At 43.3% G+C, this 21,770-nt stretch overlaps 2 protein-coding genes and 1 long non-coding RNA gene across 6 annotated transcripts in view; 1 reads left to right on the top strand and 2 right to left on the bottom strand.

The window, feature by feature from the left end:
• FAF1 (Fas associated factor 1) overlaps window positions 1-21,770 on the top strand; it is a 344,159-nt gene that overhangs the window by 2,625 nt on the left and 319,764 nt on the right. The window contains exon 2 of the mRNA XM_053244221.1: window positions 4,765-4,867. Coding sequence (XP_053100196.1) covers window positions 4,826-4,867 — 42 coding nt within the window. The 5' untranslated portion in view covers window positions 4,765-4,825. The remainder of the gene's footprint in view (window positions 1-4,764; window positions 4,868-21,770) is intronic.
• Window positions 561-7,910, bottom strand: LOC128322620 (uncharacterized). Of its 2 annotated transcripts, XR_008305824.1 has the most exons (3): window positions 7,774-7,910; window positions 6,802-7,323; window positions 561-1,611 (listed from the first exon to the last, which is right to left on the bottom strand). It is a non-coding gene; the product is annotated as an uncharacterized LOC128322620 (long non-coding RNA). The 2 variants fall into 2 exon arrangements; XR_008305823.1 differs by having other exon boundaries at window positions 6,802-7,857.
• CDKN2C (cyclin dependent kinase inhibitor 2C) lies at window positions 10,535-18,924 on the bottom strand. Of its 3 annotated transcripts, XR_008305822.1 has the most exons (3): window positions 18,501-18,924; window positions 17,490-18,212; window positions 12,196-12,323 (listed from the first exon to the last, which is right to left on the bottom strand). XR_008305822.1 is itself a non-coding variant. In XM_053244223.1 (2 exons), the coding sequence occupies exons 1-2, from the start codon at window positions 17,054-17,056 to the stop codon at window positions 11,961-11,963; spliced, it is 492 nt and encodes a 163-aa protein (XP_053100198.1). In that variant the 5' UTR covers window positions 17,057-17,477; the 3' UTR covers window positions 10,535-11,960. The 3 variants fall into 3 exon arrangements, 1 of the variants encoding a protein (XP_053100198.1); XM_053244223.1 differs by lacking the exons at window positions 17,490-18,212; window positions 18,501-18,924 and adding an exon at window positions 16,928-17,477 and having other exon boundaries at window positions 10,535-12,323; XR_008305821.1 differs by lacking the exon at window positions 18,501-18,924 and having other exon boundaries at window positions 17,490-18,481.

The raw sequence follows: 21,770 nt of genomic DNA, 5'->3' as shown, positions 1-21,770 counted from the left end.
TGAGTGCCAAAGAATCTTTATGATTGTTTTTCTTTCTTTGGGGGCGGAGAGAGGAGCGTATAATGCAAACATTAACACCTGTTATGCACCTGAGACCATAGTTGGGCAGCTAAATAAAAGCCTGATTCTTTAATATGTTTTTTTCCACATGTGGCTTCTGTAGTTTTTTAAGGAATACATATTTTTATATAAATCCTATGAGGTGATCATAGATTAAGAGTGAGGGTCCTGATTGTTGCTAAGGCACAACTGGTGCCTTTGTACTATTAGGTGAGGGGAAATGGGTGCAAGTTTCCTTGCACAGATTTTCCTATGGGCCTTTCTAGGCAATCCACACCAATGGAACCTTGGACCCTTTGGGCAGGAAATGTTGAAAGGAGGGACAGAATCTGCTGTTGCTGGATCTATGTTTAGATGAAGTTGTGTAAGCCATATTTTGCACTGCTGTGATTAAAGCAAAATGTTAGAATTCCATTCCCTGCCAAGAAAACATCAATCCCTAACAAAATGAAGAAATAATAATGCAGCAATAATTTAAAAAATATAAAAGACACGGATACTTTGAAAAATACAGAGCAGTGCACCAATTTATAAAAAACAAATTGTGTCATACCAGTTGGATGTTTTTAGGCGAAGTACAACATTCTTAAATAACTGGACCATGATTAGTGCAATATACTATAGCTTGGTTGCATGCATTAATGGAAGTGACGACTACATATAACTGGATTGAATGGGATAACAGTACACAAACAACCAATGCCAATATGTCTTTGTTTCCATTCCAATATGTCAATTCACTTTAGTTCTTGGTGTAGAGCAGAGCAATCTTTACAAGCTTTATATGAAAAAATAAGTAGAATACACCTCTAGATGCATAAGGAATATGCTGAATGCAGGAACTGTATATAATGCATATAATTTAGTAAGAGAGCCATCCAGATTGACACATTTTGATTCACCCCACTTCTGATTCCTGTGGGGTCAGTCTTGTGAGGATTTTGTTAAATTTCCTGTTATAGCAATATATAAAATACAGTACAATTGGCATAGAGGAGTCAGCCATCCTTCAATCTTGTATAATGCCCCACCCAGATAGTGTATGTGCTGATCACTATGTTTGATTGCTAATAGGTCTGTGCAGCAAAGAAAGTTTTGTGGCTTGCCAAAGTACCTGAAGCGTTCCCCACACATGAATACATACTTTCTGGTTGACTTTTCGGCCCATAACATTGCATCTTCTAAAGCAAATAACTTCTTGTTTAAAACACACAACTATTTGCTATTTATGGAACTTTCCACACAGAGATGGATCTGAAACAATATGTTAAATAACAGTCATTAAAGGAAGTTGGGTGATAGGCATTGCTGAGGTTCAGGCATGTTGCAACCACATTGGTATTCAGTGCTCTTTGAAGGACAGATTTATTTCTCACTGCTTTGAGAGAAACATGCTTAAGAACTTGCTTTCTAGAACAGAGCTTTTGATTTCTTTTTTGGTCACAGTAAACACTTGGAGATATTTTAATTTTGAACAAAAAGCGTCTTGTTACTGTGTTATCTTGACTTTGCACATTTTCTGTATTATGTAGTAGCTCATAATTGCAGATCCTGTGTGTAAAAAGAATAGGCTACTTTCAAACTGTGGAAAGTTTGACCTCAAGGGCATAGAAACTGTTGACTCATTGTTTTTACTGCATATACTATTAGCTCTTTGTCACATTCTGAGAATGACATCATCTTCATCTGTTAGTAGCAGGTACTGGATAAATTAGGAGCTTTCCACTTCTCTCTCTCAGCTGGATTTGTTAACGTTATATTTCCCAAGTTAACAGTATATTTCTAGTGCCACTATCCAGATTATTATTTTTGGGTAATCATATGTAGGACAAGCCTGTGGTTGGAATAAGGGAGAACCAGAATTGCTTTCACCCTCCCCCACTGTACACTCTGTTGCAAAGATCTAGGCTTCTAGGCATGTTGCCAGGGGGGACAAGGACTGGAGGATGAGTGCCATTGTCAGCACTTCCCTCTGTAAAAATGGGTGGGATTTAAGAGGGGAGAGGTGGAATCTGGGGCAGAGGGGGACTAGGTCTCCTCTTTTGCCTTTTCATGACTGAACAGCAGCACACCCTGAGCTTCTTGAATTGGTTTACTTGAAGCACAAGAGCTTTCAGAACTCTTGCTGGTTTGCATTAAAAAGTAGGCAGAATCTGGCCTTTAAGAGCAGGAACTCTTATCAAATGATACAGACGTTATGACATAAAATGACAGCAGTGGGAGATCTCTGTATTCTGGAGGCCCAGCACTTGCAAACACTCTACATGGACAACTCAGAGCCATGGTTTACCCTTCATTTCACATGGCATCCAAAAATTACATGAAAATAATGTTATTTCAAGTTGCCTAGTCAAAGAACAAGTCAAAATAGGAAATGCCAATTTGATGGTTACCCATAAAAGCCTTCATTTGTCTTACTCATACAGTTTTAACCTGTATTTTGAGTGAGGCTTGGGACCCATGAGAAAAAAGCTTGGTTTTGTTACTGTTTTGGTTAAAAAAACCCAAAAAAACTCAACCTACAGGGCAGGGCTAAATGTTATCAAATCATACAGGGACAGTGCTACATTACTGTTCCATTGTTCTTTACACATTACCAGACATGTTTAACAGAAACAGCCTTTGAAGATCTTAAACTGCAACTCATTCAACATATTTTACTTTATTTAAATCTTTAATTCAATGCTGAATTTTAAATTCTGAGCAGCATTTCGTTTAGCAGCACCCAGCCAATGTTAATTGGGCCAGGGCAGGGGAGGTAAATCTTCCCTCAAATATGGCTTGAGATGTAAATAATTTCATCCAGGTTTTGCATCCTGGTGTTTCCTAAGACTAAACAAGTCCAGTCATTTAATTTGGCAATTCTAAGATTCTGTAAAATGCCCAAATGTGGTGGGTTTGGGGGGGGGGGTTAGCAGGAGGCTTACTAAATAGAAGCCATTTGAAGAAATGTGTGCCTGCATGTGTGTGTGTGTGTGTGTGTGAGAGAGAGAGAGGGGGGGGGGGCGGGAGGGAGGGCATCATCATATAGCATATCTACTCGGAAGTAAGTAAAAGTGCAGTCTTCATGTAGCAATTAGATTTTCCTAACTGAGCAATAAAATTGATAATGCCCCAGACTGGGAAAGTTTCAACATACTTTCAAAAATAAACAAATGTTCTGCTCCTTCTTTTCTGAGTACTAAGACATGCTGGGCAGCCTTTGTACGGTCAGTTTCTTGCAGATGAGAAAGAGCAGAAATCTTGCAGCAGTTTTGAAAACTGTTTATAAATTTATAAGTAGGCACGGTATGGTTAGAATATACAGTAAGCACAAGCAGAGATATTACCAAGGCAGAAGACAATCACACCTTAACTATGGATTTACATCTGTAACCCCTATTTTATCATGGCTGCTATGACCATAATACAGTTTTGGAAACGTGATTCATTAATAATTGAATTAAGAATATAATTCTTAATTCTTCAGAGTATCTATCTATCTATCTATGTATCGTATTTTTACACCACCTGATATGTACATCTCTAGGCGGTGTGGAGGTATACAAGGTATACTGTATGTGCAGAATAGGTTGGTCACTCTATGCCTCAATTAATTCTTCATGATACCAAAAATATGATTTTTCTCCCTCATTTTAACATTTTAAAAATGGCTGGACTGCTTTTCTGTTAGAGTAATACAACAATACCTTCTGCTAAACCAGCATCGAAAGTAAGCAAGGTTTTGAGCTTCACAGAGTGAGAAGAAAAACGACTGAGCAATATGAGGGAACAGCATGAGATAAGAATGTACACATTGGCCCTAATTCAGGTTATGCACATTGGCACCAGCCACCAAATCAGAAATGTGTGTTTGCAGCAAGGTTCTACATGCACCATATACAGTGGCACAGGCACTGGATGTGAATATGCATCTGTATCAAGGAATCGATGGGAATGGGTGCCATCATCTTATCATGTGTTCCAGAAGGTGCTAGAATGCACATGGCCATGTACACATGCACAGGCAAGGTCTTCATTTGGGAAGGACAGGGAAGACCATTTCCCCTCCATGTTTCAAATTCACTTATGTTTATGTATATCTCCCTCTTCTGCTTATGGAATACAGTACTCAGACCTGTGTACGCGAATAGTCACAGAATACAATAATTACAAAAATAATATACTAGAACAATGTACATTAAATAATGTAATCTAACAACAATCTGTATAAAATGCATGAAAAGTCCATTTAAAACAGAAGCAGAATTATACATTAAAGGCCAGTTAAAATGAAAATGTTTTTAATTTTTATCAAAAAGACCCCAACAAGAGAACAAGTGAATCTTCACTGGGAGTGTATTCCAGAGCTCTAGAACTACCACTGAGAATATCTTGATTATTCCTCAGGAGCATCTGCATCTCTGATCATTATTAGATATAAGATCTAGAATACACTACTTTTTAATAGTGTAATATTGACTCTGTCTAAGAGCAGGCAGTTGAATAGTGAATTCTTCTCCCACTCCCACTCCCTACCCAGTACTTTGAAATGCAACCCCTATGTGCAGGCTGCTTGGTTTGTGAACATTTGGCCACATTTTAAGCCATAGAATGATGTGTAATTTCTATTCTCCCTCCCTCTCTCATCCCACCAATTGAAGATTATGCTTTATGTATCTAATAGTGGACTCTATTTCATTAAAGCTTATGCTTATATTTAAGGTGCCAAAAGACTTTATTATTGTTGTTGTTATTGAGAGAGTGGAGCAGCAGGGACACCAGAATGAAAAACTTCTGCTTTTTGCCTCCGAGGGATGCAATTAAGGTAAATGAGTATAGCTAATTGTCTAATTTTCTCAACATAATGTTTTTCTTTTTTTTAATATCCAGGTCTAATACACAAGCTGCGTATTAGTTCCACTTATTTTAATTGAATTTGTTTCTAAGTATGTATGCTTGGAATTACAGCCTCAGTTAGTATGTTTATAGTGTGTCTATATGTCTAGTTCATTTTAATATGTGCTGTAACCAGTATTACCAAATGATAAAGCAAGACAGGATTCAAAATGTGGTACACTACAGCTATAGAGAAGAATCTTAGTTTTTAATGTGCATTATGACCCCTATTGCTGTTTTGGTTGATGCCAGAGATGGGAAAGTATAACTGAGAAACCAGCAAGTGGAAATGCTATTAAACTTTTATTGGTTAAAATAGGCTTTTGCCAAGCAGCTTTCCCCCTCTATCTGGAGAGCTGTTTCAACTTTCCCCCTCTATTTGGAGATAATTGTTTTAAGAACAGACTGTGTGAAATACTGAAGGGCCCAACTGCTCTGTTTTCTTACTAACCAAGAGAGACTTTTAAAACATTTTGCATTACGTCTTCTGAAGCATCCCCAAACAGAAAACAACTGATACTTGCATTTATTGCAACATGCACTCTCCTCTTTAATCTTGGATTAGAGATGTGATGCAAAATGATGCTGCATCACCGTTGGTACTAGCACACATGTAGGAGATAATGTCCTTAGCAAAGACATAATCCGGGTCGAAATGCCATGTTTGTTCCATTTAGCATGAGACTGAACAAGAGGCTAATAACACAAGGCCTGAAAATTCTGTTTAAAGCTCCAGTAAAATGATTGTTCTTAAGTATTATGACTTTTTTTAATTTCTGAGTTTTTGAAATAGAGGTAAGATCATTTTAATTATATACTGCACTATATGATTGCCTAACTGAAAATAATTTCCCTACAACTTCTTAAAGGCACAGCTTTTATCTCCAGTTTTGTTCAAACATCAGTGACAAAATGGTGCAATAAAACTACAGACTTGTTCAACACAAGCCAACAGTTTCATCTCCAATATAATTCCCCCACTTTCCATGCACTAATCTGAAAATCCTTGTGATAGTTCTTCTGACTGACTCTTTTCCCCTACCCCCAGGATTTATCCTACATGGATGTCTGTTTTTATTGTTCCTATTGTAGTAATGGCATATGTTTGTTGCTTTTTAAAAAGCCTAAACTGGTTCTCGAGTCTGACACCTTACAAGTAGCAAAAATCTGAACCTCCACTATTTAGTATTTATTTTATTATTTTAAACGTGACATCAATCTAGGAGCAGCTGAGTTGGTCAGTAAAGTTGAAGGCTTACTTCTACATGTTCCAATATAGCTGATTAACAGGAATATTAAAGAAGTGAAAGGCTGAAGTTAATGGGCAAACACAATATGCCTTGGCAATTTTCTACTTTTTAACATTAAACAGCCTTTTAACATCATTTACTTTTAATGATGGTGCAGCAATGAAAGTTCAGGATAGTATTAGTAACCCAAACAGACAAGTGTAAACAATTTTCTATAAATCCAGGTAATTCAAAGCCTTGTAATCTTCTGCTTAGTAAAGCAATGTAATTGGGTCTCCCCCCCACCCCCTGTCTACTTTTCAACCTTTGTTTGGTTCATAATATTGTTTTGCACTGTCCTCTTGGGAAGATAACACTGAGGAAAATTCCAGATTTCCTCTGGAATGTGAGATAAAGGGTTTCTCCACCTTTTCCACGAAGGTGGAGCTGATATCTAGAGCACAATTTGACAAGAGTGCAGCTACAATTTCCACAGGCTGCGTTCCTGGTCTGATTTACAAAGGTGCTTGGCAGACTTCTAATTTGGTTACCTGTGGAATATTAATGTTGAAGGGCAACAAACAAACAAACAAAAGGAAGAGTTAACTTTAAATTAAACAATTTAGGAGAATACCTCACGTGGTGCAAACCTGAAGCTTTTTTTTCTCCATGGGGTAACCCGCTCTCAGCGAAGAGGGGTTGCTGCCTGGAATCTCTTGGGCAGTTGGCTCTCCCAGGAAAAAGAGGAGCAGCCTCGGCTGCAGCTTCCTAGAAGTGCGCAATTGCACACCGCCTTTCCCCCTCCGGCATCCTCTTCGCTGAAGGAAAACTGCGGAGGGATGGAGTCTCTTCTTAGGAGTTTCCGGCATGTTTGGCTATATGCCGGCATGTTTGGCGGCCGAAAGCAGCAAATACTCGCCGATCCTGCTGCGTGGCAGGTTGCGAAGGAGAACTGCCGGGAGCTCGTCGGAGCCAGGTGGATGAAGAGAGAGGGAGGGGATGCGGGCCGCGTGGTCCATCCCCTCGAGGGTCGCTCAGGCTCTCGCTTTGCGTGCGCTGGAGAAAGGACCGCAGCCTGCTTTAGGCGAGAGAAGTCCGCCGCCGCCGCCGCCCTGCAGACCTGGAGGGCAGAGCGAGACGAAGACCGCCCAAGCCCCTGGAGGAAACCAAATAAATAAAATCAGACTGTTGGTGAAGGCGCGGAAATTTAAAAAATGTTTGGACAGGAAGAGATGGGGGAAAACTGCAAAGGGGAGGGACAGCGGGAAGTAACGGTTCCGAAGCTGCCTCTTCCCTCCCCCTTGGCCGCTTCATTTTCACGCAAGGGCCCCGGATGCCCCCCTGTCTTCTGTCCCCGGGCGCATCGGTGAGCTCTGTAGATCTCCCGGAGGAGATACTGAAAGAGCCGCGCTGAACTCCAGGACGCGGCGCGGAAGCCCTGAGCAGCTCCGACATTTTGAGCGCCTCGCCTGCTCTGCGCCAGGCGTGGGGATAGTTTTCAAACGCATCTTCCTGATGTATTGCCAAGCAAAAACACAGGCTTCTAAAACAACAGTGTGAGGCTGCTGTTGGCAATTCCGGCGATCGCTTATAGCGCCGACCGTACCTGGCCGGCGATGAACAGCCGCCTGCCTGATGGAGCCAGTAAATTACGCGTCTCCTCGTCTCTGCGGAGGGGATCATCCATGATTTGTCGAACAGAATCCAAGCGAGGAAAGGCTGGATTGATTTAATTGCTTCTAAAAGTGACATTTTAAAAACATAGGTTGTGGACTGGGGCAGGATGTGCCTTCGCCAAGCCTGCCAGGAACTTGGATATGAACTTTATGCTCACCCTTTCTAGCACAGACATAGTTATGTGCGCTTACCATTGATTGCCATGGTACCGAAGTACTTTTGTGCGTGAAGTGTACACTGGATTGTGGACCACCCCTAGCCCCATTTCTTCAGCTTACACCTTGATCCTCTTATTTGGAAGTTGCGTTGACTGACTTGAAATGGAACTTGCTTCCAAGTAAGGAAGTTCCCCAACCCTAACGCACTTGCTTGTAAGGAGGAAGTCTTGTTGAAATCAACGCCGTCGGCTTCCAAGTCCATGTGATCAGGATCGAGGCGGTTCGAAGGAAATGGGCTCTGTCTGTGGAAGTCAATGGGACTTTGTTCCAAGTAGAATAGGTTTAGGGCTGAGGAGCTGCAGAACTGGCAATGGTGCTGGATTTATTTGAAAGCGCCTGGTACAGAGACTCTGATCCCATCCAGGCAAATGTTACTTAGGACAGCACTCTTCCTTGAAAGTAAGTTTCACTTAAACTGATGCCAGTTACTTCCAAAAACTATAGAGGTTATCACATAGGAGTGATAGCTATGATTGATACACACGTCCCCCTCCCCACCCAGGCTATAACAGTCGCTTGTAGGTTTCTTTCTCTCTTCCCATCAAGATTAGGCTGCTGCTTTTACTTAAACAGGGATGTATGGATTTGTGTTCGGTCTCTTTTGTTCGATTTCAGGTATGATCGATTTATTCGATATTTGGCTCCAAGTGTCAGTGAACTAAACACACCTTTTCGGCTGCGGTGCACCGTGTCCAGTGCTCTCTGAATCGGAATAAGCGCTACTGGAATGAGTGGGACTTACTGGCAAACAAGGCTTCAGTCCTGATCTTGCCTACCTAGAAACAGATCCTCATGGTGTCGTAGATAATGGTCGATGCCAGTAATCCTCTAGCTGTGCTCCACACAGCTAGTAAATCCCCTTCTATTAATGTTGGCTCTTCATTTGTATTTGAAATGCTTTTGCACATTTGTACTACCAAGGCAGTTATGTAGCGCTCGCTCGCTCGCTCTCTCTCGCTCTCTCTCTCTCTCACACACACACCTATTCGTTTCTAGCGTGGCTGTTTATCTCAGCAGATGGGCCCTGGGCTTCTAAGTCAAAGTACTGGTTCACAAGTTGTGTAAACTCCCACAATAACAGTATAACTTCGATGCCCCTCCCCGCAATAATATTGAAGTAAACATTATCCACATTATCTCTGGATGGACAATCTCTAGGTCAGAAGTTCATATTGCCTAAAAATAACGACGGAACGTTACTTTAGTATTTGTCTGAAACTGAGTGATCCTGTTCCTTGGGCCTTGCTGCCGAGGAACTCTACAAGTCATTTCTGAAACCAGGCTGAGTTAATAACGTTTCTGCTAACGTTATGAAACCGCAGGTAACTGAGCAAAGAGGCACCTTTTTCAAGTGGTGATTCTCTTTATTTAGCAGGGGGAGAGCAACTGGCCCTATCCATCCCCAACACAACGTCCCTTCAGTGTTTGTTGCTGGTGTCTGTCTTATGTTTATTTGTTTAGATTGTGAGGCCTTTGGGAACAGCAGGGCTTGAGAGGATGGGTTAAAAGAACCCCGGCCCCACAGCTCATGAAGGCCCCCCAGCTCCAGCCCTCCACATTTTCTTTATTATCTCCCTCACTCAGAGGGGCCTGGGAAGCCTGTCCCTGAACAGGGAGCCTTATTTATTATGTCTATGTAAATGGCTTTGGGAAGTTTTGTTGCAAAGCGGTATATAAATATTAGTCGTCGTCCTACCTTCTGTGCTATCAGTTCGAATCAAAGAATCGTATGAGTGTCTTTTTTGTTGTTGTTGAGTCCACTAGTCACCTATTATTTGTCAGAGGCCTGTCAATACATACGTTCAGTTTACAACAGGCATGTTTGTAGCTTCCTTGTAAAGTTTAGATCGGCCAGGACTGCTCTTTTATCCTGCCAGAAGGAGAATGTTCAGATTCCTAAGAAAAATGACCAAACAATAAGTTCCTTTCCAGTCCAAAGTTATTGTTTGGTTTTTTTAAATCTGCATTTGATATCAAGGCTTTGCTTTCACTAGAAAAGAAAAACAAGTGGTTTAGAAAGAGCTATGATTGGGTTAAACTCTGCCTTGCAGTAAAGGTCGCTGTTTTTATTAGAAGTGGAACACGCTGTTTCCCCCACTGACCCTTCTTAAAGCTCAGCTCAGCGAAGGAGAAGCTTGAACAGGAAGAGACACCCTTTTTAACAACGGGCAAAGCTGCCCAATTAACTGGTAACTTTAAACAAACAATTTTTGGAAGAAAATACAGTTTATTATACTTAGACGTTGTTAGGAGAATCTGAGTTGGGTTGCCCATATTTTCCTCGGGATCTCAAATTTAACAGACCAACATCTTTTCAAAAATTTGCACATTTCCCCACTTGTATGATCTTCACAAGTTTCAGGGTGTCCACTAGCTAACCTTATGTTGACACAGCCACACACCCCGCCTTCCGATAGGGGGAAAAATATGATTTGTGGGCAAGAGTGAGAGTGAAAATAAATACATTTAAACTTTGCAATTCATAAAGGGTTTTAATCAGAAGATTGGAACAATAGGAGATGAAAGCATTTTAAATAAGTGATAAAAGTTGTACGTTTTGTAGTTGATTCCCATGAAAAATATATCTGTTTTTAATAGATGTCTTGTTTTTCTGGAAAACTTTAAACCTAGAATACCAGAAGGAGAAGAGATCCATTTTCTTTCGGTGAGTTAGCTCTGATCTATTAATAGATCTATTATCTTTGTAAAACAAGCCTTGATCCAAATTTTCCCATCTTAACCCAGAGTAATACATGATTACTCTGGAGCGATTCCATTGGAACAAATAATAACTTATGAAATAAATGGTATAGGGCTGGCAGTTTTATGATGCAAACCCAATCTGAACAGGATCTTGAGGCATTTCCAAAAGGCAGACCAAGGCAAAAATTGCAAGCTAATCTTAGTAGTTCAACCGCTATCTAAAGGCCAGTTTTAAAAAATGGAACGTGCGTGTGTGCGCAAATAATAGTATCATTTTGTGAAAAAGGAAATTGGGAAAACCTATAATCTTTCTCCTCATTTGTGGGAATTCAGCACTTGATCTTTATAAGCATCTCTTTGAAAAGCAAATACTCTAAAAAATAAAATCTGAGATATTCTGAATATTCAGCATTATAGCACAGGCACAAGTTGCCTCTCCCTCCCTTTCGATCCTAAACACGTTTTCCTGGAATCGCCATAGATCTCCTTATCTTTTATAAAGTTGCTTAGGATGGCAGCCATAATAATCATTATCACAATTAAATAGCTTCAGCGAATTATCTGCTTCCGCAGACCTGTTAGTGTCGCCATGTAGCTAAATATCAAAATTGAACTTTTCCTGCCATTCTCAGCTTATTTGTTTTTTTTCTCCCCCACCCCCGGGCAGAAAGCCCTTCACATCATTGTTTACTCCTTCATACTGTATTTCATATTATGTCAGTATTTATTAGACAATATGATTTTCAGGGGAGAAAAAAATATATCACAAACCCCTTCAATCTTTAAAAAAACAACCCACGAAAAATGAGAGAGAGAAAGTCATCCGCAGACACAAAATAGGTCCTTATACATAGATGCTAACAAGTGAGAAACGGGGCAAGCATTAGAACAGGACGACAAGCGATCCTGAGGCTACCTTTCTCCACTTCCACCCCTTCCGCATTTTTACGGAAAACTGCTACTGGCGTGATTTCCCCCCCCCCCCGGTCCAAAGAAAGGCACTGTTAAAAAAGGAAAATCACTCCCACGTCTGCATTTGAATGATACCTACACAATTTAACTGCTTTGTGTGTAAAGTGGGAAAAGGGGAAAGGGCGGGGTGCGAAAGCTGTAAATCGAAAGAGGGTCTCTTCAAGTCCGAGCCGGGCTGTGGGCGGCTGCAATCCCCGCCGGCGGCTCCCTCCGCTTGCTGCGGCTACTGTTGCTGCTGCCTGCCTTCGAGCAGTTGGGCGACGGCATGCCTCTTGTAAAGCCTGGCTAGGTCATAGGCGGTGGCTCCCTTGTGGTTGCGATGCTGCACGCGGCTGGCCGTGCGCTCCAGCAGGAAGGCCACGACAGGCAGGTGGCCCTCTTGGGCTGCCCAGTGCAAAGGCAGGTTGCCTTCCTTATCCTCCACGTTCACGTCCGCCTGGAACTCCAGCAAAGTCTGCAGGGTGTCCAGGAAGCCGGCGCGGGCTGCGTCGTGCAGGACAGCGAAGCCGGTGGCGTCTTTCAGGTCGGGGTCGGCGCCCCGCAGCAGCAACCGCCGGGCGATCTCCGGGTTCCCCAGCTTCATCACCTGACGGAAGTGGCGGGGGGAGGGGGAGAGAAAGGGACACACATTGAGCCGGCTTCACACGTGAACCCAACCCGCGTGTTCTTGTTGCTACACCTTTGATCCTCCTTACCTGCAAGCACCTCCCACGGATTGGACTGGATTTGTAATTCTGCGGGTTTATAGCCCGCCCCATCTCCAGGGCTTGGGGCGCATAATAGGCTGCACCTTATCCTCCCCTAACCTGGCCTAGTTTGAATACAGACGCCTGTATTTCAAGTTAGCATCACTTCCAAGAGAGTGCTTTGGAATAGGAGTAGCCCACTTCCTTTTAGGAGCTTCGCTCACTGATGGGCTGCAGCCTGCATCCATAGGACTGTTGCCACCTCCCTCACCCCCTTTTACAGCCGGATGAGAGGCGAAGATCCAGAGCTGCTTCCAAATGTCGGAGCAGGAAACCAGACTAGGAGATACCATGACGGAGAAACTCCATCTGTTGCATCCCCGCAGTGCTCTATGCTGGAATAAAAGATGGTCGATCCATTCAGAACAGGCACCGATGCTATAGAAAATTTGCCTTCGTTTGGGATGCCAAGGATGCGTTGCCAAGAGGCTAGTCAGTGCGACAAGGATAAGAGTTTAGGACCTATCATAGCTGCTGAGCTGTCATAGGTGAAAACTGGCAGGCCAACTTTGTATTATTAATTATTATTATTATTATTTGAACTGGTGGTGGAATAATCTCTGTGAAGAATCTTGTATCAGTGCAGAGAGTTGAACCGTGGGAAATCTCTCTGTTTTCCACCTATATGTTTCTGTTAAAAACAATCTGTGGCACTTTAAAGACTAACATGTATTTTGGTAGCGTTTACTCCATTTCTTATGCTACAATACATTTCTTAATCTTTAACGTGCCACAAAACCCTGTTGTTTTGGCTGCAACAGACTAACACAGTTACCTTTCTGGAAATTATTCGACTAGTTTCTCAGTCTCTCCCAATGTGCTTGAAAGTCTCACTTAACTCAAGAAGGTCTGGACTCTGATCCTAAATGAGTTTATTCAGAAATCAGTCCCAGTTAAATCAGGGGACAGGCAGTAAACACATCTGGGTCTCATCTAGTTACTTGCACACTAATCATGGGGAAATGAAGGTGTCTGTGCAGTAGTTTATATGAGTTGTTATACCATTTCCCCCCTTGTTATCAACTGTCAAGTAAATTGAAATCTGGCAAAATAGATGTCATCCTAAGCTAAGGGCAGAGAGCACTTTGAGAGAATACCTTGTGCCAAACCGACATGTGGGTAGTAGAAATGGGAGCTCTGAGCATCTCCCATCCTTCTTCGGGCAAAACAAATAATTCCCATGAAACCGAACCCTGCCAGGCTGAACGAGGTTAAGCGAAGGAGAAAGCGTGTACGTCAGTTCATTAGAGGGCTGGAAGGTAGTACAACTAGGAACAATGCTCTGGTGCTTGTGCATTGGCAAGAGAATGTAATATAACCTGATTATGCCTACATTTTGGACTAACATATTGATTAAAATAACAACAGGATAGTATTGGCATTGTGAGATCAGTAGGGCATCTATACTGCATTTTACGGGATGATCTCCTTTTAGCACAGTGCATATGCTTTCTCCTTCTTCCATAACTATTTATAGCCCAATCCTAAACCTGCTTTTACTTAGTTCTATTGAATTCATTGGGGGTTACACCCAAATTAGTCTATAGGGTCACTGTAATCCTTTATCTTGGACTAAATGGAACCCAATGAGATGTACTTCAGAGTAAACATGCATAGGATCGGGCTGCAAGGTTTCAGCCCTAACCACACTTGCTTAAGCCTCCTGAAACGCAGTGGGGCTTGCTTCTGAGTCAACATGATTAGGATTATACTGTTAGTCTCCTTTGGCCAGAACTGCATAGACAGAAATGAAACTGATTTTCTTTCTAAACGGGCAAGGGCAAAAACCTTCCTAAACTTTGTATGTTCAGCTTGAATGAGAAGTCTGTAAAAGCTGAAGGCACCTCAAAACACCTTTGCCCAGCATAAACATTGTATGACTACCACTAAAAGCACAACTCTCATGATACAGTATCGTGGCTTCTCCATTCTGCCAAGGTTTGACCTCACCTTTTTACAAAATTGTAACAAGCAGAATATTCCCTACAAGAACAGGACTGCCTGGCTCCCAGACCTTCAGGCGGCTTGCAGCTTCTAGTCCCTGTGACTTTAAAAAGATGCACTCGGATCTTTTGTAATATCACACACTGAAGGTTATGTTTCGGTCAAGCTCTTTGCTTTTTGGAACAGCCAGTTTTGAAAGATGATGTGTTCCTTATTTACTTTCGATACGTCTTCTCATCCCTGTTCTACCCAGCCTTCTTGAAGGGAAAATTTGTTATTGTTGCCTTGCAAATTCTCTCTTTGAAAAGATTTTTTACCTTTTGCTTTCAGCATAAACAAGGGGAGCCAGTGCTAAACTGGAAAGAGCTGTAAAAATATAGGAGGGACGTCAAGCCCTTTGTGGGGATGTACAACAGCAGCTAGTATAAAGCCGCACCTCGGAGAAAAGGGAGATAGCTGTGTCCTTTTGTTGCACATCGTCTGCCCTTTTTCTTTCAGATCTGGTTGGATATGGGCCATACGGCAGGAGTGTTGTTAAGTCTATACTCCTGGAAACCAATAACATGGCCTTTCAGCAATTTGCCAGAAACTGTACATATTCCCTAGGATTTTACCCATAATTCCCTGTGTACTTTGGGGTGAGCAAGGAAAGCAGGACCTGGTACCTAAAGGGGGTAGGGGCACAGAAGGAGGAATGTAGCAAAGACTAGATCAGCTGAATTTAAGATACCATCTCAGCTGTGGAATTGTTACAACAGGTGAAAAGAACAGGTAGCAAAGCAAAGGCCTACCAGGGTAAGCCTGACCTTGTTGACCACATCTAAAAAGAGGGCCTGTTTTTGTTTTTTGTTTTTAAAGAACACCGGGTTCAAAAAGCAGAGTGGGGGGAGGGAGGAGAGAAGTTCAGAGAAAACAGTGAAGAGCTATTTCAAAAGAGCAAGAGACCAGCGTATTTTCACTTTTTTTGGTATAATAAAGAGCAAGCAATATTGGGGACTGTGTTGACTCTTAACTTTCTGGGATTCTATCATCCACCCACCAGATCTCTCTGGATTATACATACTGAAAATAAGTAGTCAGCCTCTTCTGTTGTGTTTAGCTTTTAGGTGAGTGTGTCGGTGGTGCGCTTCATTCAATCGTTTATGATTAAGCTGCAATAAAGAGTAGGTGTTGGAAAAGGGATGCCTGTTGTCAAGAGAGCTCTGTGTTTCCTTCCATCTCTCTGCTTGGAAAATATACCCCAAGTAATCAGGAGATGGTCACAGGAACACACACACTTGTTTCGGTACTTATAAAGTGAACTGGAACCCCATTTTGGAGATGGAAACCTGGCCACACTTTTTTCAACAGCACTTAACACGCTGCAGGCATCGAATATCAAGCTTTCATATCCTTATGAGGTGCCAAATCATTACCAACTACCTCCCTGATGGGAAAGGGCAAGAATATTAGGATTATTGACCGGAAACACCACGAAAGACTACTGGAGTTCCTGGTTTGTTTGTTTGTTTAAATCTATAATTTCAAACCCTACAAACGTGATCTCCTATAACAACATCTCGGCTCATGAGCTTCTTTTCGTCCTTTCAAGTACAAATAGCGTCCCCCACAACCACTTTAAATCAGGAGCGTATGAAACAGTCCCACTGCACACTTGATCCGCTGCCTCGCACGCAAAAGCGTTACAGGGCTTTCACCTACTTTCTTACATCTCTTGCAGGGCTGTGTTTTCGTGCATTGTAACACTTTCAGCACCGTTATTCGATGTTCTTAAAAGAAAACATCTTTCAGCGCGTCCAGGATTTTACTAGCTGGAAGGGCTCCAGGTGCCGCCTGTAAAGCTAAACACTGGAAATGGGTGTACACAACGTTATACCTACGTTAAGCGATCCACCACTTTTACTAAAATAAGATGAAGGATGGAAAAGAATAGACCACTGTCTTTTCGTCAGAGATTCAGCTCTCGTAACTCGTTTAATGGACATCTTAGGTATTCGGTGCCCTAAAGCAAGGAGGAGGAAAACGTTCGCCACCCCAAAAGAGAGCATGTGGGGAGGGGGGGGGAGTAGAAGGGTGAGACACCAAGTACCCTGGTCGCGTTCATCCGCTAGATGAGAAGCTTTTAGAAGCCTTTTCGAAAAATATAACCGGGATCTCAAAGGATAGGAATGAGGTGTTTACTGACCTGCTCTGAAACACGACCTAGCTCGGATGGTTTCTTTTCCCTCCCCCTCCCCCACTTGCTTTCCTCCCCCACAAAAGGTTTTTTTTAAAAAATGAGATTAACGTGTAGACTAGTTGATACCGAGATAAAAACACCACGGACCCATTTTACTTAAAGTACGTCACTTTAGGGAGTTGGAGCCGCCAAAGTTGTAAAATATGGCAACCAACTCGCTTTTTAAAAAATGCTGATTTTTGTTCCTCTCCCCGGTCCTCGCCCCCGTCAAACCAGTTCACCTAGTGGTGAAATATTGCTTCTGTCTGTCTGGATACCAACCTGCAGCGCAGTCCTCCCAAATCCATTTTGTGCATTGACGTTTACATTCCTTTCCAACAAATTAGTAACTTGCACTAGGTCCCCTCTGGCAGCTGCGGACGCCAACTCATTCGCAAAAGGTTCGGCCATTCCTTAGGGCGAGTGACGGTCGGCCACGAGCAGATGACTTGGACTCGTGTTGGTTTTTTTACTGTTATTATTTTAACCGGGCATGGCATCGGAAACTGACAGGAGTGGGGATGTTAATCTTCTGGAGTAGACCTTGTAGTAAATACTCGTAAAAAAAACCCTTGCCAAAAGCCCGCCCCTTGGATTCACACGTGATACAGACTGCTGCAGCTCCACTTGAGAAGCAGATCTCTGCACCTCTTAACACGCACAACACTGCCCCCGAGGACCTTGGCCAGGGCCAGTGGGAAATCTACATCTAGCAAATCCTGCACCCAGAAGCAGGACCAGACTAATTGAAACGTGTAATCAGAGACGGAGGTGAAGAACAAGGTGGAGGCGGGGAGAGGGGGCGGGGGAGAGAGGTGGAAGAAGAGGGGAAGCAACAACCCACCATTCTTTTTAGTGGAGACGCCCGAGATCCAACGCATGTGTCTTCTGCTGTAGTTTCCATCCACGATCTTGACGAGAAGAGGGTGGTGGTGGGAACACCAGTCACCTCCCTGGAGCTGCCTTTATTCCAAGAGACGGCAGTGAGAGGGTTAACAATAGCCGGCCCGGCAGTGGATCAGCTGCCAAACTCCCCCGGTGGCTGTTGGTAGAGCTTCTAGCGACCGGCGCTCCGTGGATCCGACAGTGACATGTTGGGGGCTGAGGGTGGGCTGAGCTCCGTGGCCAGCAATAAATAGGCTGCCAGCCTGTGCAACACACCCGAGGAGTCGCTGCGCGGATCGCTTTGGCGGCGGCTGCTGCAGCTTCGGATTCTGGCCGTCCCTTCGCTCCTGGTACCCCTTTCGTAGTCTCAAGGTGGGTTGCAGCGAGAGGGGCAGAGGTCGGTGCGGTGGCAGGGCGGCTGCGCCTCTTGACAGCAGTTCGGCGCCGTCGCTGCCTCGCTGGAAGGCGGCAAACTGGCAGAGTAGGTTGCTGGGGCCCCGCGGTTTGCCCAGCTGCAGCTGAGCGCGGTTCTACAAGCCTGCTGGAAAAGGGTGGCTGGCTTGCTGGAGAACGCTGCCAGCCGGATTCTTGCGGGTTGCAGCAGCCAGGAAAGCCGGTTCCTCCTCCTTCTGCTTCCCCTTCTCGGTCTCCTTCCTCTCTCTTTCTCTCCCCCCGCGCCAGCCTTTTTTGAAAAGGAAAAACATTTGAGCGCTCTTTGACTTGAAACACCCGCCCACATTTTAACGGCAGAGATTTAAGGAGGCGCCACGGAGTTGCCGGCAAAAAAAAAAAAAAAAAAAAAAAGCAGGAAGGCCTGGGCGGGAGAGCGAGTCCAAGCGCCGCCTCCTCCTCGTCTCTTTTTGGATGGGCTGACAGTCAGCTCAGGCCGCGCGGAGCCGCAGTTCGAGGGGGGCCATCCTGTCCCTTCCCCCACCCCAATAGACTCCGAGACGAGACTCCCCTGCCTTACCAATAAGCGAGCACTTAAAACGGACACGGGGGCTGATTGCTAGGCGAGAGGGCCTGTGCAGAGGGAATAAGAGCCAGTTGTGACCCCCCACATGTCCTTTATTTACTTCATCCCTTCATGCGGTTGCTTTCATACATCCTCCTCCCCCCGCCCCAAATAAATCCTCCCCTGCCATCTTCGATGCACTCTATATGATTGTGACGTCATGAAGAGCTCCTCTTGATGCAAGCCTGGCCAAGAAGATGCACGCGTTGCTCTGTGCTGCCTGTGTGTGTTATATTTCTCCAAACGCTTGCCTGTATTTATTCCAGATTGGCGGGCTGCGGGGTAAGAGGCGGGCCAAAAGCGAAGGCGACGTATAGTGACTGTGCCCTCTGTGCTACAAGCTCTTTCGCCTGGAGCGAACAACTGCTCCTAGAAGCTTCCTCTCCGCCGCCCGCCCCACCTTTGCGATATCAGACCGGTGGAAAGGTAGCTAAAGGAGGCGAGCTGCAGGTTTTCTCTTGCCGGGTCTGTTACTAAGGAGACGGCCCAGACAAGGTCATGCTGAAGGGTCAATGTCAGATTGCTCTGACTGTAGCAAAAGAGAAACCTTTGCTTCTCTCTTTTCTACACACTCACCCACCCGTTATGTTTACCGTGCCTTGGAGAAAATGCAAAGCAAGATTGTAATTTATTGCCAAATCAGGAGGGGGGGGTCTTGGTCTAAGGGCGGAACAAGTGAGGGGAGAGCAATACCTGTTTATATGTATTTTTAAAAGAGAGAGATTCTAAACCCTCTGAAATGTCGAACAATCCCAAACTAAGTAAGCTGCAAAATCCAAAGAAGGTTGGTTGCCTTAAAGATGCCAAAAGCCTTGGTACAGGCAAGCCCAATATTTAATAAGTTAAGGAAACAGATGTCAGGGCCCAGGTCTGCCTGGAACCTGCATTATAATCCTGCCCTCAAACATATGGGGGCAGACTATAATTATGACTCAAAAACATCCCATGCTTTACCATAGACATCCTCTTATTTATTACTACTACATGTTCATGAACCTCAGAATTCAAAACCAGTTCTGAGTCTGAAGCCCAGGTGAGTCCTGTAGAAATCTTTCTTAAACTTGTGATCCTAAGTACTCAAAAGTAAATCAGTAAATCACTGGAATTTACTTAGAATCATATAATCTTAGAGTTTGGAACATAGGAAGCTGCCATATACCAAGTCAGACCATTGGCCCATCTGGCTCAGTATTGTCTACACAGACTGGCAGCGGCTTCTCCAAGGTTGCAGGCAGGAGTTTCTCTCAGCCCTATCTTGGAGATGCCAGGGAGAGAACTTGGAACCTTCGGCATGTAAGCATGCAGATGTGCTTCCCAGAGTGGCTTCACACCCTAAGGGGAATATCTTACAGTGGGACCTTGTAGGAACCTTGAATATCTTGCAGAAGGGCCTTGGAGGTCTTTTAGTCCAACCCTCTTCTCAAAGTGGGAAACTGCCACAGCATCCTGTACAGTCTCCGTTTGAAATCTTACTTTCAGTGTCTTCAGTTAAAGGTATCAAATTGGAATCTACATACCTTCACAGAATCCAAAAGGAATTGTAGAATACTAATATTGGTTCTGAATGTCTTTATGTATGTATTGATATACTTACAATATTTGTATCCCACCTTTCAAACTCATAGTTTCACAAGATGGCTTACAGCCAGATACCATACAATATAGTGCAATAGCGTAATAAAACAGTTCGGTATAATTCTTTTCCTTCATAGGGTAGTTGGTATAAATTGGTCCTGTGGGGTGGGCAGATGACACTTGAGCTGGAACAGAGCAGGAATATTGGTGTCTTTGTCTCCCTCCCTCTCTCTCCTTGGCTTAAAAAACATGTTTTCCTAGTTCTTAGATTTTCTCTTTGCTGTTCTTTTATTAGAGATACAGTAAAAACAGATGAGTGAGTGAACTGAGCAGAAAAAACACTGGCTGACATGATGTGCAGCATTCTGGTACTGGAACACTCTGTGTTTTGGCTGCTTCAGACACACAGGCAGCTGTTACGACACTATCATAGTTATTCTTATTGCGGCTAATAGGAAATAACTGCAGTAGCTCTGCTTGCACAATCATTCATTCTTAACAGCATCAGGACTGCCTGCCTCAATGACCCCTATCACAGAAAGTTCTTGTGCTGGAACATTGTGTGTCATGTTGGCCTATGTTTTTATAATATGGGGTGTACCAAAATTTTTCTCCAAAAAGCACAAAGATGGAGGTTTTCATTCTTGGTTCTGCTATGTGTGGCAGCAATAGTGGGCTTTAGCTTTCAGGAGAGAAGTGTGAGATATAGTTCCTTTAAAAATGTGTTTTGGTCTAATTTCTTCTCTAAACAAGCCCTAATACAAATCTTATACTGCTGCAAATGGATAGTCAGGTAATGTAAGGTCAAATTGTGCATTGAACCACCAGCTGATTCACATGTAGTGCATTCATTAGGGAGGCAAAAAATCAGGCCTGTAACTGTGTCTGATGCATTATTTCCTGTAGTGAAACAGCCACTTTATGAAAGGATATTATCATTTAGGCTCACACAATAACTGACAATCAACATGTTGAGATTCTTTGTAGTATATGAGTTGCTTGTACTGTCAGTGAGTGACATCTTGGAGCCTTTCTTATGAAGCCCTCTGGAATTCCTATCATATTGAATAGGGTTGGTTGCACAGATGTTCATTGTGGCTAAAAGACCATTTAGGATAGTGTATAGGTCATCCTGAGCTCTTCTTATGGCTTGGAATCTACTGTCCTCCTCCTTTGTCTCCACACTTGCTGCATCACATCTAGCACAGAAATACATTACTGCCATTGTAACATCAACATACATAGCTGAGGTAGTACAATGTTATAGTTAGGTTGGCAGCACCAGTACAAATGTCACAAGCTGCAGTGTTTTGTGTTTGTTGGTGATGCAAAGAGCCATGTGAGTGAGCTGTAAAAACCATAAACCAATAATTTGAAAATTCAGAGTCACACTAGCATTTATAACTGTGCTTTTCAGTTTTGGTTTCAGATGCATCCAGCAGATTCAAGTTCAGTTTTTGTTCAAGGAAGGAAGCAGTAAACTGGGGGGGGGGGGAGTTTGATTATTTGCACAAACTAGTTTAAATCAAAAGTCTCTCCCAAACAGAACATCATCATTCTAATTAGAATTTCACATAGTTAAAGAATCAGTAAATGTGTAAAAACATAAAAATGCCTTGATTGATTAGGCCCAAAGCTTATCTAGTCCAA

Source organism: Hemicordylus capensis, chromosome 4 (genome assembly GCF_027244095.1).
Source record: "Hemicordylus capensis ecotype Gifberg chromosome 4, rHemCap1.1.pri, whole genome shotgun sequence".
Lineage (NCBI taxonomy): Eukaryota > Metazoa > Chordata > Lepidosauria > Squamata > Cordylidae > Hemicordylus > Hemicordylus capensis.
The sequence above is the reverse complement of the archived record's forward strand: the minus strand, read 5'-3'. Positions and strand labels throughout refer to the sequence as shown.

Coding starts and splice junctions, on each gene's coding strand:
- CDKN2C (XM_053244223.1), bottom strand. CDS start 17,056: ATGGCCGAACCTTTTGCGAATGAGTTGGCGTCCGCAGCTGCCAGAGGG. Junction 12,324..16,927: donor TTGGGAGGACTGCGCTGCAG/GTTGGTATCCAG, acceptor CACTTCCGTCAG/GTGATGAAGCTGGGGAACCC.